This window comes from Thalia democratica, unplaced genomic scaffold, assembly GCF_965202585.1.
Source record: "Thalia democratica unplaced genomic scaffold, ktThaDemo2.hap1.1 HAP1_SCAFFOLD_1377, whole genome shotgun sequence".
Classification (NCBI taxonomy): domain Eukaryota; kingdom Metazoa; phylum Chordata; class Thaliacea; order Salpida; family Salpidae; genus Thalia; species Thalia democratica.
Window position 1 is genome coordinate 1 of NW_028140247.1, and position 23,246 is coordinate 23,246.

The window sequence follows — 23,246 nt, forward strand, 5'->3', positions numbered from 1 at the left end:
CTGATAAAAGTGAACAAATGGATTTGGTTGTAAATTTTTCAAACAAAATAAAGTTAATTAGATTCAAAGAAATAAATAAGTCTAAAAAGCTTATGAAAACTAGCACTGAATATGCGACTGAATAGCATATGAATATGAGCTTAAATTGCGAAATGAGCGAAAAATTTTACGTAAAAAAAGAGGTTGCTTTATTTTTTAAGCAGTGTTAAGATACAAAGGGTGGTAAACAAAATAAAAACGAGTAAGAAAATCTAAAAGAAAAGCTTTTGAAATAAGGTTGACAAACCTTAGTGTTAGAATACAGCTTTGTTTACAATCAGAACTCATAAGCTTTCAAATTATCTTTAAAACTTTTTAACTTGAAAATAATGCAATTAAGCTTTTTTTTTCAAACTTCGTTTTGTCACTTCTCATAAATCTAAAGTCAGTCGAAACAACATAGAACAACTTATTACTTTCTTGACACATATTTTGAAACAACAACAGTACTGTTTATTAAAGTTTACGATTGAAGTGTTTACCAAGTTAAACATGTGTTTAATTCAGTTTAAGTTGCTTTACTGCTAAAACTAGTTTCTTAGTTTACTCAACCTAGATTAATCATAAAGTTCTGTACAATTGCTTTTATTGACTAAATGTTTTGCTGTTCAAAATTCGTTACTAGTTATCACTAACTTACTGTTAATGTAGTTCAGAACACAACTTAGGATAAGCTACATTTTATTCTCGGATGTCGTTCAGAACATAGCTGTTGTAGCAACAACATATAGATTTGAAAGAAAACAACTATTATCTTACTTAATTATAAATTATATAAAACAAGGTCTTTGCTTGACTCAAAGCTTTATGTTTGCCTATTACGAAACTTGTACTATCATATAATAAGCTGTGAAAAAATGAAGGCTAAAAAAGTTTTATTTTTGCTTTGTCCAATTTTTTTTTCTTCTTTAGATTTACAAAAACTGCATAGCTTAAAGCAACAAGTTACAGTAATTTTAATTTTCTTATGTATAGCGTACATAAGAGTTACAAATAAGTGGTAACAAGTTTTTTACTTCTTTTCTTTGTATCATGTTTCACCTAAGCATTTGGTTTATTTCGTATGCATGACAAGATAAGCAGCCTTAAACCATCTAAGTAGATGTAAGCTTTGTAAAATTAAATATTTAATTGTACAACTTCATCATTTTTTTAAAGTGTTTTTTAAAATTTTTTGTTGTGTTAAATTGTGTACCTGGTAATAGTGTTCTCTTTCTTTTGAACAGTCGATCATGTTTACATTTATGTGTTATATCAGATTTGAATTGTTAAGAATGTTTCAGTTGTAATTGAACAGTATTTTTTTAAGGACATTAAAAATTGTTTGTTGTTAACAGCTTAAAACGTTTTCAGTTGTTAAGTCAAAGTTTTATTTCTGTTTCTGTTTGAGCGTATTATTTTCATTGAAAAATATAACTAGTTTTTACAATGACGTAGGCACAGCTTTTTTTAATAAACTAAAAAAAATGAAATATTGAATTAAAAAAATGTCCACAAAGTAAGCATGAATAAGAATAAGTTTTATTTTGAAAAGAAAATTATACGGAAAAAGCCTACGAAAAGGACACTCAAGTTAGTTAAAGCTTTTCACTAAGCATTCAGTAATAGTAAGCAATAAAGTAAGGATTAGGGCAGTTATCTAGCTAGAGTTCCCTTCTTAACAGCTGCACAAAAAAAGTAAAGTAGAGAAATTGTAGCAAGCTAGGTATTTAATAAATATTAGATTTATAGTTTGGAACGAAATAGTTTATGATTCTTTACCACCACAAAGTTGATTAAGTATGTACATTTGTGTTGTTGAGTCTAGTAGTCAATAGTAGCTTGTGTAATTAATTGGTGATCCACCTAACCTTTAAATTTAAAAAGTACATAGCTTGAAACAAACAAGTATAGTCGTCTTGAGTTGTCTCAAACATAGTTTAAAAAAGAGTTACAAAAAATGGTAAAAAAGTGTTCTTTTTTTTACCTTTGAATCATGTCGTTATTTGGCATAGCCACAGAAAAAAAGTTCAACAAAACAAGTATGAGCTTTGTAAACAGAAAGATTATTTCAATAGTATGTTTGTTTTAAACAATCACTGTTGTTTACATTAGTTTAATTGTTCAACTTTTAAACATCTTTGTATTGTTTCATTTGCATTCTGATTAATAAGACTAATACACTTTTGACAATCAAACCTCCGTTAAATTAATACCATTGAGTATTTTTAAATATCAATGTAAAGTTTTCTTCTCATTTATTATAATGTCTTACTTAAGCATAATTTTTTATTTAGTATCGTTGTTTTTTTGTTAAACTAACAACAAATATCTATTGAGTGTTTGATAAACAAGTCTAAAAAGTTAAATGAACCAGAGTGAGTTTTGTTTAAACAACACGTTAAACAAGAAGATGCCCATTGAAAAAACTTTTTTACCTAACATTTAAATAGTAGTGAAGCAGAAAAACTTGTTCTACGGTTTAAGCTCATTATCAAGAATAGTTTAAAATGACAAGTAAAACTACAAAAACTGAAGTAAGTGTAACTAACTGGTAGAAATAAAAACAGAGAAATTCTGTTTTGAAAATTTATTTACAAGTTATTGAAGTACACTAACTGTTACTTTTTACCAACACGCACAATGTAGATATAAATTGTACATTTTTTTGTCGCTTAGCTAGAGCTTGTTTGACATTCTTTACTCGACATTAGTAGCTGGTCGAATCAATTAGTGGTCCTGATTACTTTAGATTTGTAGAAACATGATTTTAAGCAAACTATTAAAGTTGTTTTAGGTCATCAATTTGTCTCATTTCTAATTGAAACAAGTAACTTTTACTTTGAAAACTAGCATAATAAGTACAAGCAGTTAATTTTTTGTGTTTTACCAATAATGAGCTGGTTTGTTTTATGTGTTTAAGTTTTGAATTGAAAATGTTTCTTAAACAAGGTAAACAGAAGTTAACTTTAAAAGAAGGAATATTTTATTTGAAAAACACATTTATTGTTTTGAACAATCACTTTTATGTTCATTTATGTATTCTTATGTTTTCAAAACGTGTTACATGGCTTCAATTGCAGTTAAATTGATAAGAAGGAAAAACGTTTAAAAAGTTAAAGCTCGGTTGTGTTACTAATAATCAACAAAAACTTAAAATTAAAATGAAAACTAAGTTTTTGCTTGTTATAAGTGATATAAATTTCTGTTTAAAAAGTTTTGTAATTTATTGAATGCTTTAACAGAACTTCAACAAACGAATAAAAAAAAATGTTACGTACAAAAAGTATTCAGATGAAAAATCTTACGGACAACATAATCAAGTTAGTTAAGTCTCATTTAATTACAAGTACTACTACTGTTTTGTGAATAAGACTAATGCAATGCTTTTTCTACAATATAACGAGTTACAAATTTATTAAGTATTTGAAACAAAAAATAGTTTGTTTATTCAAGTATATGAGTTTTTAATTTACACGAATAAGAACTTATTTGTACTAAGCTTACATTCTTAACTGTAGCTTCTACTTTAAGTAAATATCTAAAGCTGGTTCTATTCTAATGGTGGTCCTGAAAAGGACCGGTTGTTGAGCGTTTATTTTGAGCTGGTGTACTTGGTAACAGCTTTAGTTCCTTCTGAAACTGCGTGCTTTGACAACTCGCCGGGGAGCAAGAGCCTGACAGCAGTTTGTATTTCGCGGCTGCTAACAGTAGACCTCTTGTTGTAATGAGCCAAACGTGAAGCCTCTGCTGCAATGCGCTCGAAGATGTCGTTGACAAAAGAGTTCATGATTCCCATTGCCTTGCTGGAAATTCCGGTGTCGGGGTGCACTTGCTTCAAAACTTTGTACACGTAGATGCCAAAGCTTTGTTTGTGCCTCCTCCTTCGCTTCTTCTTGCCGTCGACCGGAGCGGTCTTGGCTACTGACTTCTTCGCGCCTTTGGTTGCTGTCATGATGATGTGTGAACTTCAGTCTCGGCGCCGGTATATATGCTGAAAAATTATGCAAATTAGCAGAGTTCTGTACGCGAACGATAGCTAGTTTCTCTCACTTCACAATTCTCTCGTTTGTTGTAAATACTTTTGGTGGTCCTGAAAAGGACCTGGTTTTTTTTAACTTAGGCTGACTTTTTTGAAGCGGTCTTCTTAGGCAACAGTACTGCCTGGATGTTTGGAAGAACACCACCTTGAGCAATTGTGACGCCGCCGAAGAAGTTTGTTCAACTCTTCGTCGTTGCGAATAGCTAGTTGCAAATGGCGAGGAATGATCCTGCTTTTCTTGTTGTCACGAGCAGCGTTACCGGCAAGCTCGAGCACTTCTGCGCTCAAGTACTCGAGAACGGCAGCCAGATAAACTGGAGCACCAGCTCCGACTCTTTGGCTGTAGTTGCCGGTGCGCAACAGGCGGTGCACGCGACCGACTGGAAACTGCAGTCCTGCACGGGAAGACCTGCTCTTCGGCTTAGATTTGAGTTTTGATCCTTTACCACGTCCTGACATTTTGTTGTTCGAATGATTGTGATGATAGCTTGCACAGCTCAATATACAACTCATACCTAACCGCGTCGAACGAACAACTAATTTGCATATGTCATAGCTAATGCTTGATCTTGTCAAAACTTTTATATTGAATTAGGTGGTCCTAAAAAGGACCGGGTTTGCTAAAAGCGATTAGCCACCGAAGCCGTACAAGGTTCTTCCTTGACGCTTGAGTGCGTACACGACGTCGAGTGCTGTGACGGTCTTGCGCTTGGCGTGCTCTGTGTATGTTACTGCATCGCGAATAACGTTTTCCAAGAAAACTTTCATGACGCCTCTCGTTTCTTCATAAATCAGTCCCGAGATTCGCTTAACTCCGCCTCGGCGAGCCAAACGGCGGATTGCCGGCTTCGTGATGCCTTGGATGTTATCGCGAAGTACTTTGCGATGGCGCTTAGCACCTCCTTTTCCCAAGCCTTTACCTCCTTTGCCGCGTCCAGACATGTTGTTGAATATACTTATTTCGTTAGTGCGTCGAGTTTATATACAAGCTGTTACGGACGCGTACGGTTACTACTAAACTAATTTGCATACTCAAAAAAGTCTCTTAACTTACATCTTTTCGTTTGCTTTCTTTTTCTCACTATCAAAGTTTTAAGGTGGCCCTGAAAAGGACCGGTTTTAGCTAACGCTTAAGCTCTTTCGCCACGCATTCTCCTGGCGAGCTGGATGTCTTTGGGCATGATTGTCACACGCTTGGCGTGGATCGCGCAAAGGTTAGTATCTTCGAACAAACCAACGAGGTACGCCTCGCTTGCTTCTTGCAAAGCCATAACGGCACTGCTTTGGAACCTCAAGTCAGTTTTGAAGTCTTGAGCAATTTCACGTACCAGACGCTGGAAAGGCAACTTGCGCAAAAGAAGCTCAGTTGACTTCTGGTAGCGTCTGATTTCTCTCAGAGCAACTGTGCCGGGCCTGTAGCGATGAGGCTTCTTCACACCTCCGGTAGCGGGTGCGCTCTTGCGAGCGGCCTTGGTGGCGAGCTGTTTCCTTGGAGCCTTGCCTCCGGTTGACTTACGAGCGGTTTGCTTGGTACGAGCCATTTTGATGATAAATCTGTTTGTTGCAAGACAGCTTATATACTGTTCGCATAGACACGGACGCGAGCGATTCCGCTGTGTAGTCTAATTTGCATATTTTCAACTTAGCATTTTGAGTTGCGTTATACTTTGTTTGAGTGGTCCTAAAAAGGACCTTGGGTAAAAGAACAACTTATTTTTTGCAGCTCTTCTTCTTGGATGCTTTTTTGGCTGCCGGCTTCTTCTTGGTTACTTTCTTCTTCTTGCTTGCAGCTTTTTTAGATGCTGCCTTCTTAGGAGCGCACTTTTTAGCAGGTCGCTTTTTGGCTGCTGGTTTTTTTGCAGCCTTCTTGGGAGCACACTTCTTTTTTGGTTTTTTAACTGCGGCCTTCTTTGCTACTGGCTTTTTAGCTACTTTTTTTGTCCGCTTCTTGGGCCCAGCAGCTGGCATTGGAGCAAGCTTGAACGAGCCAGAAGCGCCTTTTCCAGTTGTCTGGAGAAAAGCACCTTTGGTCACGCCGCTGGTAAGTGCTCTCTTCAAGTGAGAATTGGAAGCTGTGAGGTCAAGCTTGTAGGTGTCCGCGATATACTTTTGTATCTTCTGGCGGGATGTACCTTTTCGTTCCTTCATTGCTCCAAGGGCAGAGCTAATCATTTCCCTGTAAGTAGGGTGCTCTGCCTTCTTGGCGCTTGGTCTCTTGGAAGACCTGGCTGCGGCTGGCGCTGGTACTGCTGCTACTGCTGTGGTAGACATGTTGAATGAAAATTAAAGCGACCAAAACGATACTTGCAAGAGTTACTGACTGTGACGAATTGACTGTTGAGCAGTTATGTTTTGCAAGGTACCTTTCACTTCTTAATACAAGCATTATCACGTTTGTTTAAGACACATATGCTTATAAAAACTTAGTTGTCTTATTACGAATGTTGAAAAAGTTCCAGTAAGAAAGAAACCATATCTAACTTGTTCTGAAAGTAACTTTTTTTAAAACATTAGTTTGAAAAGTCCAGAAATAACAGCCTGTATCTTACAGCACACCTCTAAATATATTAAGAAAAACATAAATGAAACAAAACATGTTAGCACACTTCCGACTGAATTTTCCTTTGCCGCTCGCCTAAAGTAATAAAATTTTAACAAAGCACAAGGTTTTTTTACCTCAAACTTAAACAAAGTTTCATTATTTCGATTTCATGGAGTTTTGTAAATCGTAAGTTCTATCAAGTGTGTTCAAGTTAATTACATTTTAAACTAATGTGTTAAAAGTAATTCCAAAAAATAAAAGTGTTCATTTTGTTTAGCTTTACTAGTTATGATTACTCAAAATAAACTCATAAGAAATATACTCATAAGCAATATACTCAAAACTTTTATTAAAATATTTTTTATTATTAAACTACTTTGCACATACTAGTAACTTACCTTACAACAATGTTTTCCAAACAACCTTTCAAAAACGTGCAGTAACTATGATGATACTTGTTTGAAAATTATAAACTACTTTTAAACAAAATTTTTCGGTGTATATGAAAAACTAGTTTAACAAGTAAGTAGTTTAACATTCAATTAGCATTTCAAACAACTGATTCAAGCTGTTATACAGTTTAAAAAATAACCGATACAATTTTGCTCGTTTTACTTAAACCTTGATCAAACTAAGAACTTATTCTTTGCAGGTTTCAACCGAATAAAGTGTGCTGATAAAAGTGAACAAATGGATTTGGTTGTAAATTTTTCAAACAAAATAAAGTTAATTAGATTCAAAGAAATAAATAAGTCTAAAAAGCTTATGAAAACTAGCACTGAATATGCGACTGAATAGCATATGAATATGAGCTTAAATTGCGAAATGAGCGAAAAATTTTACGTAAAAAAAGAGGTTGCTTTATTTTTTAAGCAGTGTTAAGATACAAAGGGTGGTAAACAAAATAAAAACGAGTAAGAAAATCTAAAAGAAAAGCTTTTGAAATAAGGTTGACAAACCTTAGTGTTTGAATACAGCTTTGTTTACAATCAGAACTCATAAGCTTTCAAATTATCTTTAAAACTTTTTAACTTGAAAATAATGCAATTAAGCTTTTTTTTTCAAACTTCGTTTTGTCACTTCTCATAAATCTAAAGTCAGTCGAAACAACATAGAACAACTTATTACTTTCTTGACACATATTTTGAAACAACAACAGTACTGTTTATTAAAGTTTACGATTGAAGTGTTTACCAAGTTAAACATGTGTTTAATTCAGTTTAAGTTGCTTTACTGCTAAAACTAGTTTCTTAGTTTACTCAACCTAGATTAATCATAAAGTTCTGTACAATTGCTTTTATTGACTAAATGTTTTGCTGTTCAAAATTCGTTACTAGTTATCACTAACTTACTGTTAATGTAGTTCAGAACACAACTTAGGATAAGCTACATTTTATTCTCGGATGTCGTTCAGAACATAGCTGTTGTAGCAACAACATATAGATTTGAAAGAAAACAACTATTATCTTACTTAATTATAAATTATATAAAACAAGGTCTTTGCTTGACTCAAAGCTTTATGTTTGCCTATTACGAAACTTGTACTATCATATAATAAGCTGTGAAAAAATGAAGGCTAAAAAAGTTTTATTTTTGCTTTGTCCAATTTTTTTTTCTTCTTTAGATTTACAAAAACTGCATAGCTTAAAGCAACAAGTTACAGTAATTTTAATTTTCTTATGTATAGCGTACATAAGAGTTACAAATAAGTGGTAACAAGTTTTTTACTTCTTTTCTTTGTATCATGTTTCACCTAAGCATTTGGTTTATTTCGTATGCATGACAAGATAAGCAGCCTTAAACCATCTAAGTAGATGTAAGCTTTGTAAAATTAAATATTTAATTGTACAACTTCATCATTTTTTTAAAGTGTTTTTTAAAATTTTTTGTTGTGTTAAATTGTGTACCTGGTAATAGTGTTCTCTTTCTTTTGAACAGTCGATCATGTTTACATTTATGTGTTATATCAGATTTGAATTGTTAAGAATGTTTCAGTTGTAATTGAACAGTATTTTTTTAAGGACATTAAAAATTGTTTGTTGTTAACAGCTTAAAACGTTTTCAGTTGTTAAGTCAAAGTTTTATTTCTGTTTCTGTTTGAGCGTATTATTTTCATTGAAAAATATAACTAGTTTTTACAATGACGTAGGCACAGCTTTTTTTAATAAACTAAAAAAAATGAAATATTGAATTAAAAAAATGTCCACAAAGTAAGCATGAATAAGAATAAGTTTTATTTTGAAAAGAAAATTATACGGAAAAAGCCTACGAAAAGGACACTCAAGTTAGTTAAAGCTTTTCACTAAGCATTCAGTAATAGTAAGCAATAAAGTAAGGATTAGGGCAGTTATCTAGCTAGAGTTCCCTTCTTAACAGCTGCACAAAAAAAGTAAAGTAGAGAAATTGTAGCAAGCTAGGTATTTAATAAATATTAGATTTATAGTTTGGAACGAAATAGTTTATGATTCTTTACCACCACAAAGTTGATTAAGTATGTACATTTGTGTTGTTGAGTCTAGTAGTCAATAGTAGCTTGTGTAATTAATTGGTGATCCACCTAACCTTTAAATTTAAAAAGTACATAGCTTGAAACAAACAAGTATAGTCGTCTTGAGTTGTCTCAAACATAGTTTAAAAAAGAGTTACAAAAAATGGTAAAAAAGTGTTCTTTTTTTTACCTTTGAATCATGTCGTTATTTGGCATAGCCACAGAAAAAAAGTTCAACAAAACAAGTATGAGCTTTGTAAACAGAAAGATTATTTCAATAGTATGTTTGTTTTAAACAATCACTGTTGTTTACATTAGTTTAATTGTTCAACTTTTAAACATCTTTGTATTGTTTCATTTGCATTCTGATTAATAAGACTAATACACTTTTGACAATCAAACCTCCGTTAAATTAATACCATTGAGTATTTTTAAATATCAATGTAAAGTTTTCTTCTCATTTATTATAATGTCTTACTTAAGCATAATTTTTTATTTAGTATCGTTGTTTTTTTGTTAAACTAACAACAAATATCTATTGAGTGTTTGATAAACAAGTCTAAAAAGTTAAATGAACCAGAGTGAGTTTTGTTTAAACAACACGTTAAACAAGAAGATGCCCATTGAAAAAACTTTTTTACCTAACATTTAAATAGTAGTGAAGCAGAAAAACTTGTTCTACGGTTTAAGCTCATTATCAAGAATAGTTTAAAATGACAAGTAAAACTACAAAAACTGAAGTAAGTGTAACTAACTGGTAGAAATAAAAACAGAGAAATTCTGTTTTGAAAATTTATTTACAAGTTATTGAAGTACACTAACTGTTACTTTTTACCAACACGCACAATGTAGATATAAATTGTACATTTTTTTGTCGCTTAGCTAGAGCTTGTTTGACATTCTTTACTCGACATTAGTAGCTGGTCGAATCAATTAGTGGTCCTGATTACTTTAGATTTGTAGAAACATGATTTTAAGCAAACTATTAAAGTTGTTTTAGGTCATCAATTTGTCTCATTTCTAATTGAAACAAGTAACTTTTACTTTGAAAACTAGCATAATAAGTACAAGCAGTTAATTTTTTGTGTTTTACCAATAATGAGCTGGTTTGTTTTATGTGTTTAAGTTTTGAATTGAAAATGTTTCTTAAACAAGGTAAACAGAAGTTAACTTTAAAAGAAGGAATATTTTATTTGAAAAACACATTTATTGTTTTGAACAATCACTTTTATGTTCATTTATGTATTCTTATGTTTTCAAAACGTGTTACATGGCTTCAATTGCAGTTAAATTGATAAGAAGGAAAAACGTTTAAAAAGTTAAAGCTCGGTTGTGTTACTAATAATCAACAAAAACTTAAAATTAAAATGAAAACTAAGTTTTTGCTTGTTATAAGTGATATAAATTTCTGTTTAAAAAGTTTTGTAATTTATTGAATGCTTTAACAGAACTTCAACAAACGAATAAAAAAAAATGTTACGTACAAAAAGTATTCAGATGAAAAATCTTACGGACAACATAATCAAGTTAGTTAAGTCTCATTTAATTACAAGTACTACTACTGTTTTGTGAATAAGACTAATGCAATGCTTTTTCTACAATATAACGAGTTACAAATTTATTAAGTATTTGAAACAAAAAATAGTTTGTTTATTCAAGTATATGAGTTTTTAATTTACACGAATAAGAACTTATTTGTACTAAGCTTACATTCTTAACTGTAGCTTCTACTTTAAGTAAATATCTAAAGCTGGTTCTATTCTAATGGTGGTCCTGAAAAGGACCGGTTGTTGAGCGTTTATTTTGAGCTGGTGTACTTGGTAACAGCTTTAGTTCCTTCTGAAACTGCGTGCTTTGACAACTCGCCGGGGAGCAAGAGCCTGACAGCAGTTTGGATTTCGCGGCTGCTAACAGTAGACCTCTTGTTGTAATGAGCCAAACGTGAAGCCTCTGCTGCAATGCGCTCGAAGATGTCGTTGACAAAAGAGTTCATGATTCCCATTGCCTTGCTGGAAATTCCGGTGTCGGGGTGCACTTGCTTCAAAACTTTGTACACGTAGATGCCAAAGCTTTCTTTGTTCCTCCTCCTTCGCTTCTTCTTGCCGTCGACCGGAGCGGTCTTGGCTACTGACTTCTTCGCGCCTTTGGTTGCTGTCATGATGATGTGTGAACTTCAGTCTCGGCGCCGGTATATATGCTGAAAAATTATGCAAATTAGCAATTTCTTACTTTATATAATTTCGTTACGGACGTATTTTAAGAGAAAGTTTTTCACTTTTACATCTTGGCCCCTTATTGATTTACAGTCAGTGTGCGTTTATTACTATATGGCCACTGGCGGCGCTATCGATTAAACCCCCACGTCCCCACCTACCACCCTTAAAGTTTAGCTGTTTATGTATTGTTCAGTTTTACCCTAAAAATTTTTAAGTTTATGTTACGTCACTACTTTATAACATTCTTGGATAAAATTTTACGAATTAAAATTGTATCTATTTTATCTTTTTATTGTAAAATGTACAGTTTATGCTTATTGAAAAAGCTCTACAAATAAATCTCTATTTAATGTATTGTAGTTATTGGGTATTTTTAAGTTTTAACATTAAGTCAAAAATGCACAAGGTTTACAATTTTTTACCTTTTTATAAAATTTAAAATAAACCAAAATATTTAAGCCGTTTATTTAGATTTAATAAGTAACATTTAAAGAATACTTTTATTCATTTTTGTTTTAAATAGATTAAAAATAGTCTCCTTCTTTAGCGCTTATTAAAATTTAAAGAAATTAGTATCTATAAAATACCTACAAACAAAAATTTTAGCGTTCCATTTAAGTTCTATTTTGAAAGCTTCATTCAATGGCCATCACATTTAAGCTTTCTTAAAAATCTCAATTTATTAGCAGTACTAAAAATTAATATTTATTATACTGTGAAAAGCTAAAGGGTATGTTCTATAACACAAATTTGATTTATTATAGAACTGGTTTAACTGATAGAAGTAATAAAAATTATTCAAGTAACTACTTATATACACCACAATCCACATATTTCTAATTTTTTCGAACAGTTGTTTATTAACTAGGCTATCATTTAATGATAAAATAAAGTGTAATATATTATAATATGTTTACTATATTGTATACTGTTAATCATAACAACCTGCATTATTTGTAACAAGCATGTAAGAATGAGTTTTAACTTTCATTTTTGGTTTATAGTAAATTTTCTATATTTACTTGGCTATTTTGAAATTTTATGAATCTAGAATTAATTAAATCTTAAATATTTTTTTTATAAACCACAACAATTGACAACTATATGACTAATAATCATTCGGTCTTAAGAACTGTTTTTCTTGATTTTAAAGTTTATAAATTGGTAATTATGTATCAGCTTTTAATGTGTCAAATGAAAAAAATTCAAATAAAAATGGTCAATGTTTCTCAAAAAACTGTTGAACAATAAAGAAAATAATCTGTGCACATAAATAAAGTAATTAGATGTTTATTTATACAATGTTTTTAATTTAAACTTAATTATTTATTTTTCATTTCGTTTCAAATTAAAGGTTGGACTTAGCTAGTGTGCTTGCTAACAAACGAAGTACTTTTTACTATACTATCATAAACGGGTAACTTGAAAAAATTGTAAACAACGGCGTAAACTGTAAGTCAGCATTAATTATTTTAATTTATATCATCATATTAAGGCCATAGGGGGGGGTAGACCATGTTTTTTACAAGTTGATCTTATTTTATAGAGTTTTTACTAAGCTTCAAGTTGCTTTTTACCGTTTTTAAAAATTCAAATTAGTTTTTGAGGTATGACCGGCCAAAGTCGGGCCGCATAACAGGTTCCTTATGGGGAAGGAAAAACTAAAACGGCAAAAAAAGACTAATGCATTCAAAATCTATCTCCTCCTTCATTTTTTAAGCAATCTTCTTCAAACTTTCACAGTCTATTCTTTATACAATAACAAAAAAACGTTATTTGTGACTTTAAAAAATTAAAAGTAAAAATACCTTTTTTTTGAAAAAAAAAAAATTTTTTTGATAAAAAATCACTTTTTTTTATTTATTTTTGTCATAAAATTTTTTTTTTTTTAAATTATTAAAATTCACAAATAACGTTTTTTTCTCATAATGTAAGGAACATTTCCTGAAAATTTGAAGAAGATTGCTTGAAAAATGAAGGAGAAGACAGATTTTAAAGCCCGTTTTTAAAACTTGAGAAAAACGGCTTTAAAGTTACCCTTTATATACCCTTTATTAAGACAAACCTTTATATAACCGGTCATAAAAAAAAAGTTACTTAATGTTTTTAAAATCTAAAAAAAGCATCTGAAAGATTATGAAATTTACTATAATATAAGTCTATATGTTATTTTTGGTCAAAAAATGGCTTCTACCCCCCTATGGCCTTAACCTCTTTTACCTAAACATATAAAATATAAATCAAAAAAAGTTCTAATAATTAATATTAAAAATATCATAAAAACATTTATAATCTACTTCTCAACTCAGCAAATATGCAAATTAGTTGCAGGCTTTTTAATCTACTCATCAAACAAACATATAAACGTTTCCCCAGAAAACGTTTATCGTTGCAAGGGGTAGAGTTTGAGACTGATGTTTTTTTTTACCATAAAAAGTTGTATTAGAACTTAACTTAAAACAATATCAATTTACAATTTGAAATGATGCATAATCGAGTAAAATAAAAACAATAATTTGTCTAATACACAAAATAAATCCTTCACTGGCACCTAAGAAGAGAATTTTTATTACAAGGAAGACGAAACAGCATATTGTGTCAAAGGGCTCAAATTATTCAATTTAAAAAATAATTTTATAAAAAACCTTGAGTCACTTAGTTTTATCAAGTTAGTGTCACTTAAATGTATTAAGAAACATTAAATGTATTAAGAAACATTAAATGATGGAATTTTATTTTTTATCGATTGATGTTTTACTGAATGGTAGATCACATAATGGTTAGTGTTTCTTAATTGCATTTTTAACAAAAAGTAGAATACATGAACTAAAAAATAAGTTTGTTATCATTTGGATTGTTATTTCAAAAATAAAGTTAAGTTTTAAAAAAGTGCACAAATCAAATAATACTTAGTTTTGTGTGCCAAGTCTTTTTGGTTATATCAAAAAAAAAAACTTAAGATAAAAAATTAATCTTGTAGAAACATAAAAATATAATTAAAATTTATAGGCAATATGTTTATAAAAATAAATAAAGCTGTTTGAATACTTCAGGGTTAATACATGTCAGGCTAAGTCATTTTAATTATAATAATAAAATGTCAGCTTTTGTTAGTTTAAATGCTTAAATATATATATATATTATTCAAAGAACTTTGAAAATCTTATTTTTAGACAATATTTTTAATTTCCTACTTGATAAAAACTTGATTATTTAAAGTTGAGGCAATACTGGCAAAATTTCAGTAACAATTCTTGAGATTTAAAAAGAAACTTAAGAATCAGTTTATTTTTTGAAAAGTTTCTACAATTCAGAATTTGTTTCCAAACCAACATTTTGTTTTTGTAGCCCAGCACTAGCTAGCATCCTGAAAGTAAAATGTTAAATATGTCTGTAGTTGTTAAAAAAATCAAAAGTCATTCTATAAATAGGCTATGCAATTGAAACAAAACTTACAAGCTAATTAGTTTTATACAATTATAAGCTCAGTATAGATAGGAAGTTTATGTGTATTTTACATTAAGAAATTCGGATATATCACAGAAATCTTATATCACTTTATGACATTAAAAAGGTAACTCCTAGTTCATTTGAAATTCTAAAACTATACAGGATTCCTCTACGGAGGTTTTAGAAGAAGGGTCTTTTTTTATTTTAATCTTTTATTAAAATTTTTATGTTTATATATTATTTAAAACTACATACTTGACCGAAGTATTAACTAGCTAGCCTAGTAAAAGTTTTCTTATACAACTTATAATATAACTTTTGTTATACTACAATAAAAAGGTAAATTCTAGTTCATTTGGAATCCTATAAATTTACATGGTTTCTCTTCAGAGGTTTTAAAAGAAGGGTCTTTTCTTATTTTAAAGTTTTGTTGAAAAATTATTTTATTTCTTTTTAATTTAAAACTACATACTTGACCGCAGTATTAAGCTAGCTAGCCTAGTAAAAATGTATAACAGAAATTGGTAGAACTTTAATGAGTTTTTATTACATAAATCAAGAATAATTTTACTCCACAATTGTTTGTTTCCACAATTGTTTCCCAATTCCATATTAACTTCTGCTAACTGCTAAAGATCTTTGTTTTTCTTGCCTTTAAAAAGGTAAAAAATAAATTAAAAAACCTAGATGACTCCAGGTCGGTTTAAAGTCATTCAGGACAGTCTTGATCAATCAGAACAGTTTTAACCAAAAAGATTACAACCCTGTCAAACTTGTTTAACAATTTCTATCTTTTAAAGTTTGTCATAATAATTTTTTTTTGTTTCACAGAGTAGCAACCCTAGTCTTAGTATAATTAAATAATAGTTTTTTGCAAATTATTGATTGTCCTTTGAACTTTTTTTTTTGTATTTTACATCTTTTACTTACTACAATTATTCATATTTTTATCTAAATTCTATATTGAACAAAGCTAAACTAAAAAATATAACACAATAATAATTTTAAATATTTACAGTAGATTATCTAATGTACTGTATAATCTCATCTTAAACTATTTATTTTATTTAAGGTGTTTATTTATATTTTTTATAGAAATAAAAAAAGTATAAAATTATAGTCAGCACAATTTTTTTTAATGCTAAATAGTACTTTTTTTTGATATTTATTAAACTAGATTAGAAAATAGTAGTGGCATTAGTTTTTTGATAAACTTTATTTTAATACACTCAAACTACTTTGGATAACTTCAACGCTATTTTAAAAGTTTGGAAAACTTTGGCAAAGTAGTTTTTTAAATACTTATGCTGACAAATTTTTTTTGAACTTTTTATAAAAAATTCAGACTAATTTGAATTTTTTTAATCTTAGGCTATTTTTCAAATGACTAATTGTTGAGTTAATTGGTGTTTTATTCATTTAAGCTTTATTAATTTGTTATTAATTTTGGCCAAAAAAAAAAATTTCTTTATTCTAAATAGATTAAAGAATTTCAAAATTGTTTTATGATCAATCAGTTTTTTTTTACTTGAAAGAGTGACAAACTCTAAATTAAATTACTAAGCCCGGTTAAAAACCAAAAATATAGTAGTTATATGTAACAAATTTCATAAGAAAGGTAGTAAAGTTTGAAGTTATTATTTATTTTAACAGAACGAAGTTAAATCAGATACAACCCTAAACTTGGTGAAGTGCAAAAAGGCAGTCTATAAAAGAAACTGCACCAGCTATACGGAGAGCAACAAGATATACTGTACATTATTAAGAATTTAGCTGTTTTTAACTCGTTTATATTGTTGTCGTTTGTCTGTTATTTTAATATCATGTATGTAGTTGATATTAATTAAATATTTTAAAAGTACTATACTAGGGATTTTGTAGTGACTGCAGAGATGTGTTTAACTAATAAGTATTTCAGGCATAGCCATATAATTAAAATATTATTGTTGATATAAGGTACACTAAACAGAGAGGCTCATGAAAATTAGTATCAAATCAAGTAATAAACTTCAGCACTAGTTATTAAAAGGTTTGCATGTAAATATAAACTGAGTTATGACTTTTTTAAATAGAAGTCAAAAATTTTTGGTTTGCATGAAAACATATCTCATTACATATAACCTTAAGATTTTCGGGTGCACGACAAATTAAATTCGGACTATTCAAATTCTTAAAAGATATTTAAAGGACCTTAACTTTAAAAGTATTATTATTAAATTGAATATCCAAAAGGTTTTTTCTTACTTTTGTGAAACTCTAAATTTTTTGAGATATGGATGAAATAAGCTTAAAAATGTTCATTTTTAGTAGTTAATGAATATATTTAATTAAATAAAAACTTTGCAAAAAAAAAAGGTCTGAAGATATTAGTAAGACCTACAAACGTATTTTTCTATTTTTCAAAAGTACATTACTTTTTAAGATATAGTCTCTTAACTATTTTTTAAAGAATTTGAACTGTCAATTAAACAGAACTTTGCCTTAATAGAACGCATTAGTAAAAGTGTTTACGTAGTTCCACCAGTAGCGGCGCTAAGAAAATAAGATCTTTGGGTACACCAACTTTATTATCTGCATTTTAGTGTACACAGATTTCGATTAGCGTGCCGACCACTGCTATTAAGTATGCAAATTTATAATAAATTATTTTTAAACATTCGGAATAAACATGTAAAACTAATTTAAAAAATAGTTTATCAATACCATTTAAGGTTTTTGCTTATGAATCTACAGTGAATCTAATAACATTCTGGCTTTTCTCCTTTGAAAATTAGTAAAAAATATATTCTAAATTTTAACTTAGTTTCATTTTAGTTTAGGAAGGCCACTTTTAACTCAGCTTAAAATTTTACCTGGAAAGCTAAGGCTCAATTAGAATGTTCTTTTTAGAGTGAGATTAATGTTTTTTAGATTTTTATTCAGTTGTTATTTACAGGTTTTTCTACTTAGAACACTATTCAAAATATATTCTTTTGTGAAGTTGTAATTGTTTACTATTAAAACCAAATTTTGTTAATGTCATGTGTCTACTTATAACTTGTCATATTGCATTTCAAATCTAATATGGCCTGCTTATGTTTTAACAGTTTTGCTATAAATTCAAACAAAACTGTAATTTAAACTATTAGAAAAAAAGAAAAATCCTGAAATTTTAAAATATATGAAAAATACCTTGAACTTTATACTAAAAAATATAGAAAATCCTGGAGCTGTATTTGTTTCAATTTTATAATATTTTAAAAAACTTACTAGTAAATATAGACCTAATAAAACGTATAAAAATTAGTTTTGTAGTTCATTAAGTTAGTCACATCCAAAGTCAATAGTCAAGGATCAAAAAGTAAGGATATTACAGGACACACTTATAAATGAAAGAAATTCTCAGTTTTCTATTATAAAATTTTTTTTATAATAACGCTTTTTATATTTTAACAATTATTAAATTGTATACTTTTAAACTTTCAAACTAAAAAACATTATAAAATTTATTCTAAATGTTGGTACAGGTGGCAAAAAACTGTTATATCTTCTTAGTGTTATAAACTTATCTAAAAACATCTTGGTTAACTTAAAATTAATTAATTTTAACAATGATCAACAAGAGGTATGTTTTTTATCATGATAAAGACATTGAATGACTTAGAATTATTTTCAAAATCTGAAAAAGTTAAAAGAACTAGGGATTAAATATCACTAAACCTATAACAGAAAAAGCTTTAAGTTATGAAAAGCTTAGTTATCTAAGTTTATTACAAAACTTTCTTAAATATATTACTTAATTTCTCCTATAGCATCAATCAGAAGTCTAAGTTTAAGAAAATATCTGTAAATGGAATTGGCTGTTCTAAAGCAGATTCCTACATATTCAGCATTTTTATTTTGCTAATATGCTTTTCAAACTTTCACTATACTGAAGTAATCATTATTACATACTGAATGTTATAATCGTAAATAATAAAGTTAAGATATTAATTATAGCCCTTATAAAATCACCTGATTTACGTTAGATGTAGTTTTTTTGCCTAATAATAATTTATATCATGCCTTAAATTAAATTACTTTTTTAGAACAATTAAATTTTGACTTGTAATAGATTTTACAAACTACTGTTTCATAACTTGATCGTATTATTTATTACTTTTTACTGGTTTGTATTTCCAAATTGTCATAATCTATAATTTTTTATGTAAACAGAGCATTGAAAAAAAAAAGTTTTGCAAATTAAAACAAAGAATATTTAAAAACCTGGAATATAAAAAATAATTGAAAAACCTGAAACTTTAAACATTTTTTACATGTAAATATTTGAATTTTGATAATATACAAAAATTCTTCTGTAAACAATTTTTTTTTGGTTTCATTTACAGATTTTTTAAACCATAAAACCCTTATAAAGCAGAATTTAAGTATATTTTAAATATATTTATACTATTTAGACATTTATTTTACTTTATTTCAACTTCATTCTAAAAATGGACAAATAATTTCCACTTTTAAATCCTGGAAGAAGTTAAGAAATCCTAAAAACACTTATCAAAATTTCATTTGCAAACCTTATAACATGTTAACCTTAATTAAGAAGACAAATGATAGAACTTTAAAACTATATTGAGTTAAATTGATTTCTATGAACAAAATTGCAATATAAATAAACCTATACCTTAATTAAAAACTTATTCTTACAGAAATACTATTACATACACCTCAATTGCTTTTGATGTACCATGACGTTTTAATACACCAAAAGAAGTTAAGGTGTCTATAAATGTATGCCTGTAAGTAAAGGCTATCAATTAGTATATATTATTTGTTGAGGACATGTATAAATGTTTTTATTACTTATAAAGTCAAAAAACAGAAAGATATGCAGTTATTAGGGGATGAAATCCTGTTGTTGGGAAGCAGTTTATTTTTTGCATCTGTTAAATTTTTTTCAAGTCTTCTAAAACCCCAATAATGAATTTTTGAAATATCTACATCATGTAAAACAAAAATCAGTTAAATACTCTGTGGTTTCATTTGCTGTACCTAATTAATTTTACATTTGGTGCTTTAGCTTGTATGATGATGTCTTCAAATCGTCTAAAATACTACAAAATATATTTATATATAACTTGCAATTTAATGCATACTGATTTAAAACTCAAGAACACATTTCTATAAGCACCCTAAAGACTGTACAGTAACTTTAGAAGTCAAGTTTGTTTATCTTAAAAAAACAAGACTAAGTTTATTTGAACACTTTTTTAATGAATTTTAAACTAATAATGTAACTGTTTTACTCATTTAATATAAACTAATAGTTATTGTTTTGTTTAAAATTTACAAAAGTCTCAAACTTGAATTTACCATGTTTTTCATTTATAACCCAATATTTTCTATAAAAGGTAACCAACTTGTTAATTGTTAAGTTCTAGGATATTTTCAATTGCTTCATTAGTTTAAATTTCTAAAGAGCAATTAAATACTAGTATTAAGCTTAATTTAATAAAAAATCGTTATTACTAATAATGTTTGTCTTTTATTATAGAACTATTTATATAAATAATTGAAAACTTACAATTAAACAATACTGATTCAGTTTTGTTTAGAATTCACGAAAATGAGTAAAGTAAAAATTATTATGTTTGTATTATGTTTATACTAGTTTCTGATTTAGTTTATTTTTTTGGCATTGAAGAAACAAGTTTTTGCATTTTAGAACTAAGTCAAATGATTCCTGACAAGATATATTTGATAATAAAAATATTTTTTTTTTGATTGTTATTAACTACGTTTTCCTGTTTTATTTTCTACACTCATATAAAAACTTAATTAAGATACATTTTAATTAGTTATATAAAAAAAATATTTACTGTTTAGGCATCTTTACAACTATTGAAAGATAAGCTCGAAAAAAGTATATCAGAATTGTCTAACAAATCTACTAAACATCAGAGATCTTTTTTTTTTTAATTTATAATGAATTAAAATTATATAGACTGTTGAAAATATACTTTACTTTTTGCTAGTTATTACCTTTAAAAAACTATAAAACCGCTATAATATATTTTTTTAGTGTAGCCGTATTATAACTAAACAGTTATATTATATATAGATAGTTTAATGGAGTAACAGTTTGTCTGCTGATCCATTAGTTGAACACTGAATATTTTAAAATCAGTCAAGCAGAATACAAGTTGATCTGAAACAAGTTTAAGATTTTAAGATAAAAAACTTTTATTAAGAGATTTTAACTTCAAGTACTTAGTTCTTGATTTAATTATACATTGTTATAGTATATTGCTGTTAGATTTAATTTTTTGGTAAAAATTATGACCCAATTATATTTTTTTCTAAACTTTGATGCTCTTCATTTTTGATAGTGTTTGATATGTGTTTTGATAAACAATATAATCACCAAAAGTCATGCCTAGTTTTTATAAGTTGTGTAAATTTCTTTAAGTATTATTTATTTTTAAGTTAAGTTTAATTTTATGTTATGGTTGAAAGTGTGGTTATTAACTACACTAAAACCTTGTAGTAGTAAAATATAGTACAAAAAGTATTTTTCTATACAATAGAATACGATCATGTTAAGTATATAAGATTAACTTGAATTAAGTTGCATTGTAAACAAGTTAGTATATTGAATTTATTATTATTTAAATGCTTAATTGAAACTTGACTGGTAATTTTGAAAATAAATTTATAGCACTATGTTTTAAATCTAAAAGCTGTTAATTGTTACTGATTATTTAAATAAACGTGTTATTATACTAATTAAATTTATTTTAGGATTATTTTGCATATAAAATTGTCAGCCTTAAGTTAGAATTGAAAAAAAAAACTGCTACAAATTAACTAGATTAAGTTGTTTTTAATAGAAACAAATTTGAAACGTGTCTGTATTTATATTAAAACAACTGTAACTAAATTTCTTTTAGCAAAACCATATACAAAAAAAATTAAACTATTGTTGTTTTTACTTAGATATATTACAAAAGTTAATAAAATAAGCAATGGGTAGTTCATCAACAAATACAGCTGGTTCAGTTTTGAACCCAAATGGAGAAATGGAGAACCCCAAATGTGAGGTTAGTAAACCATAAAAATATTTATAATTTTTTCTATAATATAATCAAATGTATACGACATTTTGTAATTAAACCTTAATACTTATCAACATTTTTGTTTTGCATGTTTTAGTATGTTGTTAAGTTTAAGATTATTTTTAAAAACTTGACATATTTAAGATAAGTGTATGCAAAGTTAGTTCGCATCAATAAACATTAAAGTAACTACCTTTACAGATGGGCTACCTTACAGTTGAGGCTAGTGTAATTCTTTAATTAAGACTGATGATTTATGTTTTCAATAACTAGTTGTACGTTTAAAACGAGTTACCGAGTTAATTTAAGTTTATAGTATTATCAGTTAACAAGTTCATAGTGCTGATTACAATACCTAAAAATAGTGTTCTGCTTTATATATTGATTTATTCAAAACGACGTATTATATATTGATGACAATATTTTAATTAGTAAAGTAAGTTTTTTTTTTTTTTGATTTTATATCATTATTAACTAAACTTTAGTTGCATATGATCTATTTCATATGAAAATTTACATAATGCAACTAACGTTTAGTTAATGATGATATAAAATAAGATTAAAATGAGCCAGGCTAGTTAAAAATTATTCTAATCATTTTATATTGTTGCCTATTTCAGTGTGTCTGAACTTTTTTCTAGCTAGCAAATGATACCGCTAGCAAATGATAAAAAAAGTTGGCAATCATTTGTAATAATAGCTTATAAATATTAAAGTATATTTCTTAAAATTAATCATATTTACATGTTGTCATGCTTAAAACTTAAATGTTAACATGATTTACTTGAAATAGTATTATTAAAACATACTTTTGTATATAACTATCATAGTTTAAAAATAATAAACTGTTTTGTAAATAAAAATTGCCAATATTTAACTTCACTTAAACAGTATTAAATTGTTTTAGCTTAATTTGGAAAAGCTCAAAGAGAATGTTAAAAGGATATTGCAAACTTGGGAAAGTTTAATTCAGGGTATCAGAGACATCACTGACCTTGCACGGCTCAACAATATTTTTCGTCAAGACAAACGGTCCTTTAATGAAGAATTCAACAACAAGAAACAATTTCTAACAAAATATTTATTTCAAATCGACGCGAAACTCGAGGAGAATACCGAACGCCTGGAAAATTTACAAAAGCAGTACTTTGCAAAAAACGAAGAAAAGGAACTAGCCATCACTCAGCAAACTCATAAGCTTCAAATGTTTAGAGTAGAACGTACAAATATTGAACACGCTGAAATCAGACTTAAGAAAATTAGAGACCAGTTTTTCCAAAAGTCATGGGAAGCAACTGGTCGTCTTCGAAATTATTTTAATGTTCAACAACAATATAATATTCAATCACAAGGCTTGTCTAAAAAAACAATTCAGACATTCCATCTTTTTACAGCCGAT

The 23,246-nt window shown here is 28.3% G+C and overlaps 5 protein-coding genes across 5 annotated transcripts; all 5 read right to left on the reverse strand.

Annotated features, from left to right (window-relative positions):
* Positions 1 to 3,613: 3,613 nt before the first annotated feature.
* LOC145848391 (histone H2B 1/2-like) lies at positions 3,614 to 3,973 on the reverse strand. Its single transcript, XM_082953883.1, has one exon. The coding sequence runs from the start codon at positions 3,971 to 3,973 to the stop codon at positions 3,614 to 3,616; it is 360 nt and encodes a 119-aa protein (XP_082810009.1).
* A 164-nt stretch (positions 3,974 to 4,137) lies between these two features.
* LOC145848392 (histone H2A-like) lies at positions 4,138 to 4,519 on the reverse strand. Its single transcript, XM_082953884.1, is given in 2 exon segments — positions 4,138 to 4,227; positions 4,229 to 4,519. Coding segments are annotated over 2 exon segments (381 nt in total).
* Positions 4,520 to 4,690: 171 nt separating this feature from the next.
* On the reverse strand, positions 4,691 to 5,002 carry LOC145848393 (histone H4-like). The gene has a single exon (XM_082953885.1). The coding sequence runs from the start codon at positions 5,000 to 5,002 to the stop codon at positions 4,691 to 4,693; it is 312 nt and encodes a 103-aa protein (XP_082810011.1).
* A 188-nt stretch (positions 5,003 to 5,190) lies between these two features.
* Positions 5,191 to 5,601, reverse strand: LOC145848394 (histone H3). The gene has a single exon (XM_082953886.1). It carries the CDS (start codon positions 5,599 to 5,601, stop codon positions 5,191 to 5,193), a length of 411 nt encoding a protein of 136 aa, XP_082810012.1.
* Positions 5,602 to 10,888: 5,287 nt separating this feature from the next.
* Positions 10,889 to 11,248, reverse strand: LOC145848395 (histone H2B 1/2-like). The gene has a single exon (XM_082953887.1). It carries the CDS (start codon positions 11,246 to 11,248, stop codon positions 10,889 to 10,891), a length of 360 nt encoding a protein of 119 aa, XP_082810013.1.
* Positions 11,249 to 23,246: the final 11,998 nt, after the last annotated feature.

What these genes read in the sequence shown, in the direction of transcription:
- LOC145848393 (XM_082953885.1), bottom strand. Translation starts at nt 5,002, where the DNA reads ATGTCTGGACGCGGCAAAGGAGGTAAAGGCTTGGGAAAAGGAGGTGCT.
- LOC145848394 (XM_082953886.1), bottom strand. Translation starts at nt 5,601, where the DNA reads ATGGCTCGTACCAAGCAAACCGCTCGTAAGTCAACCGGAGGCAAGGCT.
- LOC145848395 (XM_082953887.1), bottom strand. Translation starts at nt 11,248, where the DNA reads ATGACAGCAACCAAAGGCGCGAAGAAGTCAGTAGCCAAGACCGCTCCG.
- LOC145848391 (XM_082953883.1), bottom strand. Translation starts at nt 3,973, where the DNA reads ATGACAGCAACCAAAGGCGCGAAGAAGTCAGTAGCCAAGACCGCTCCG.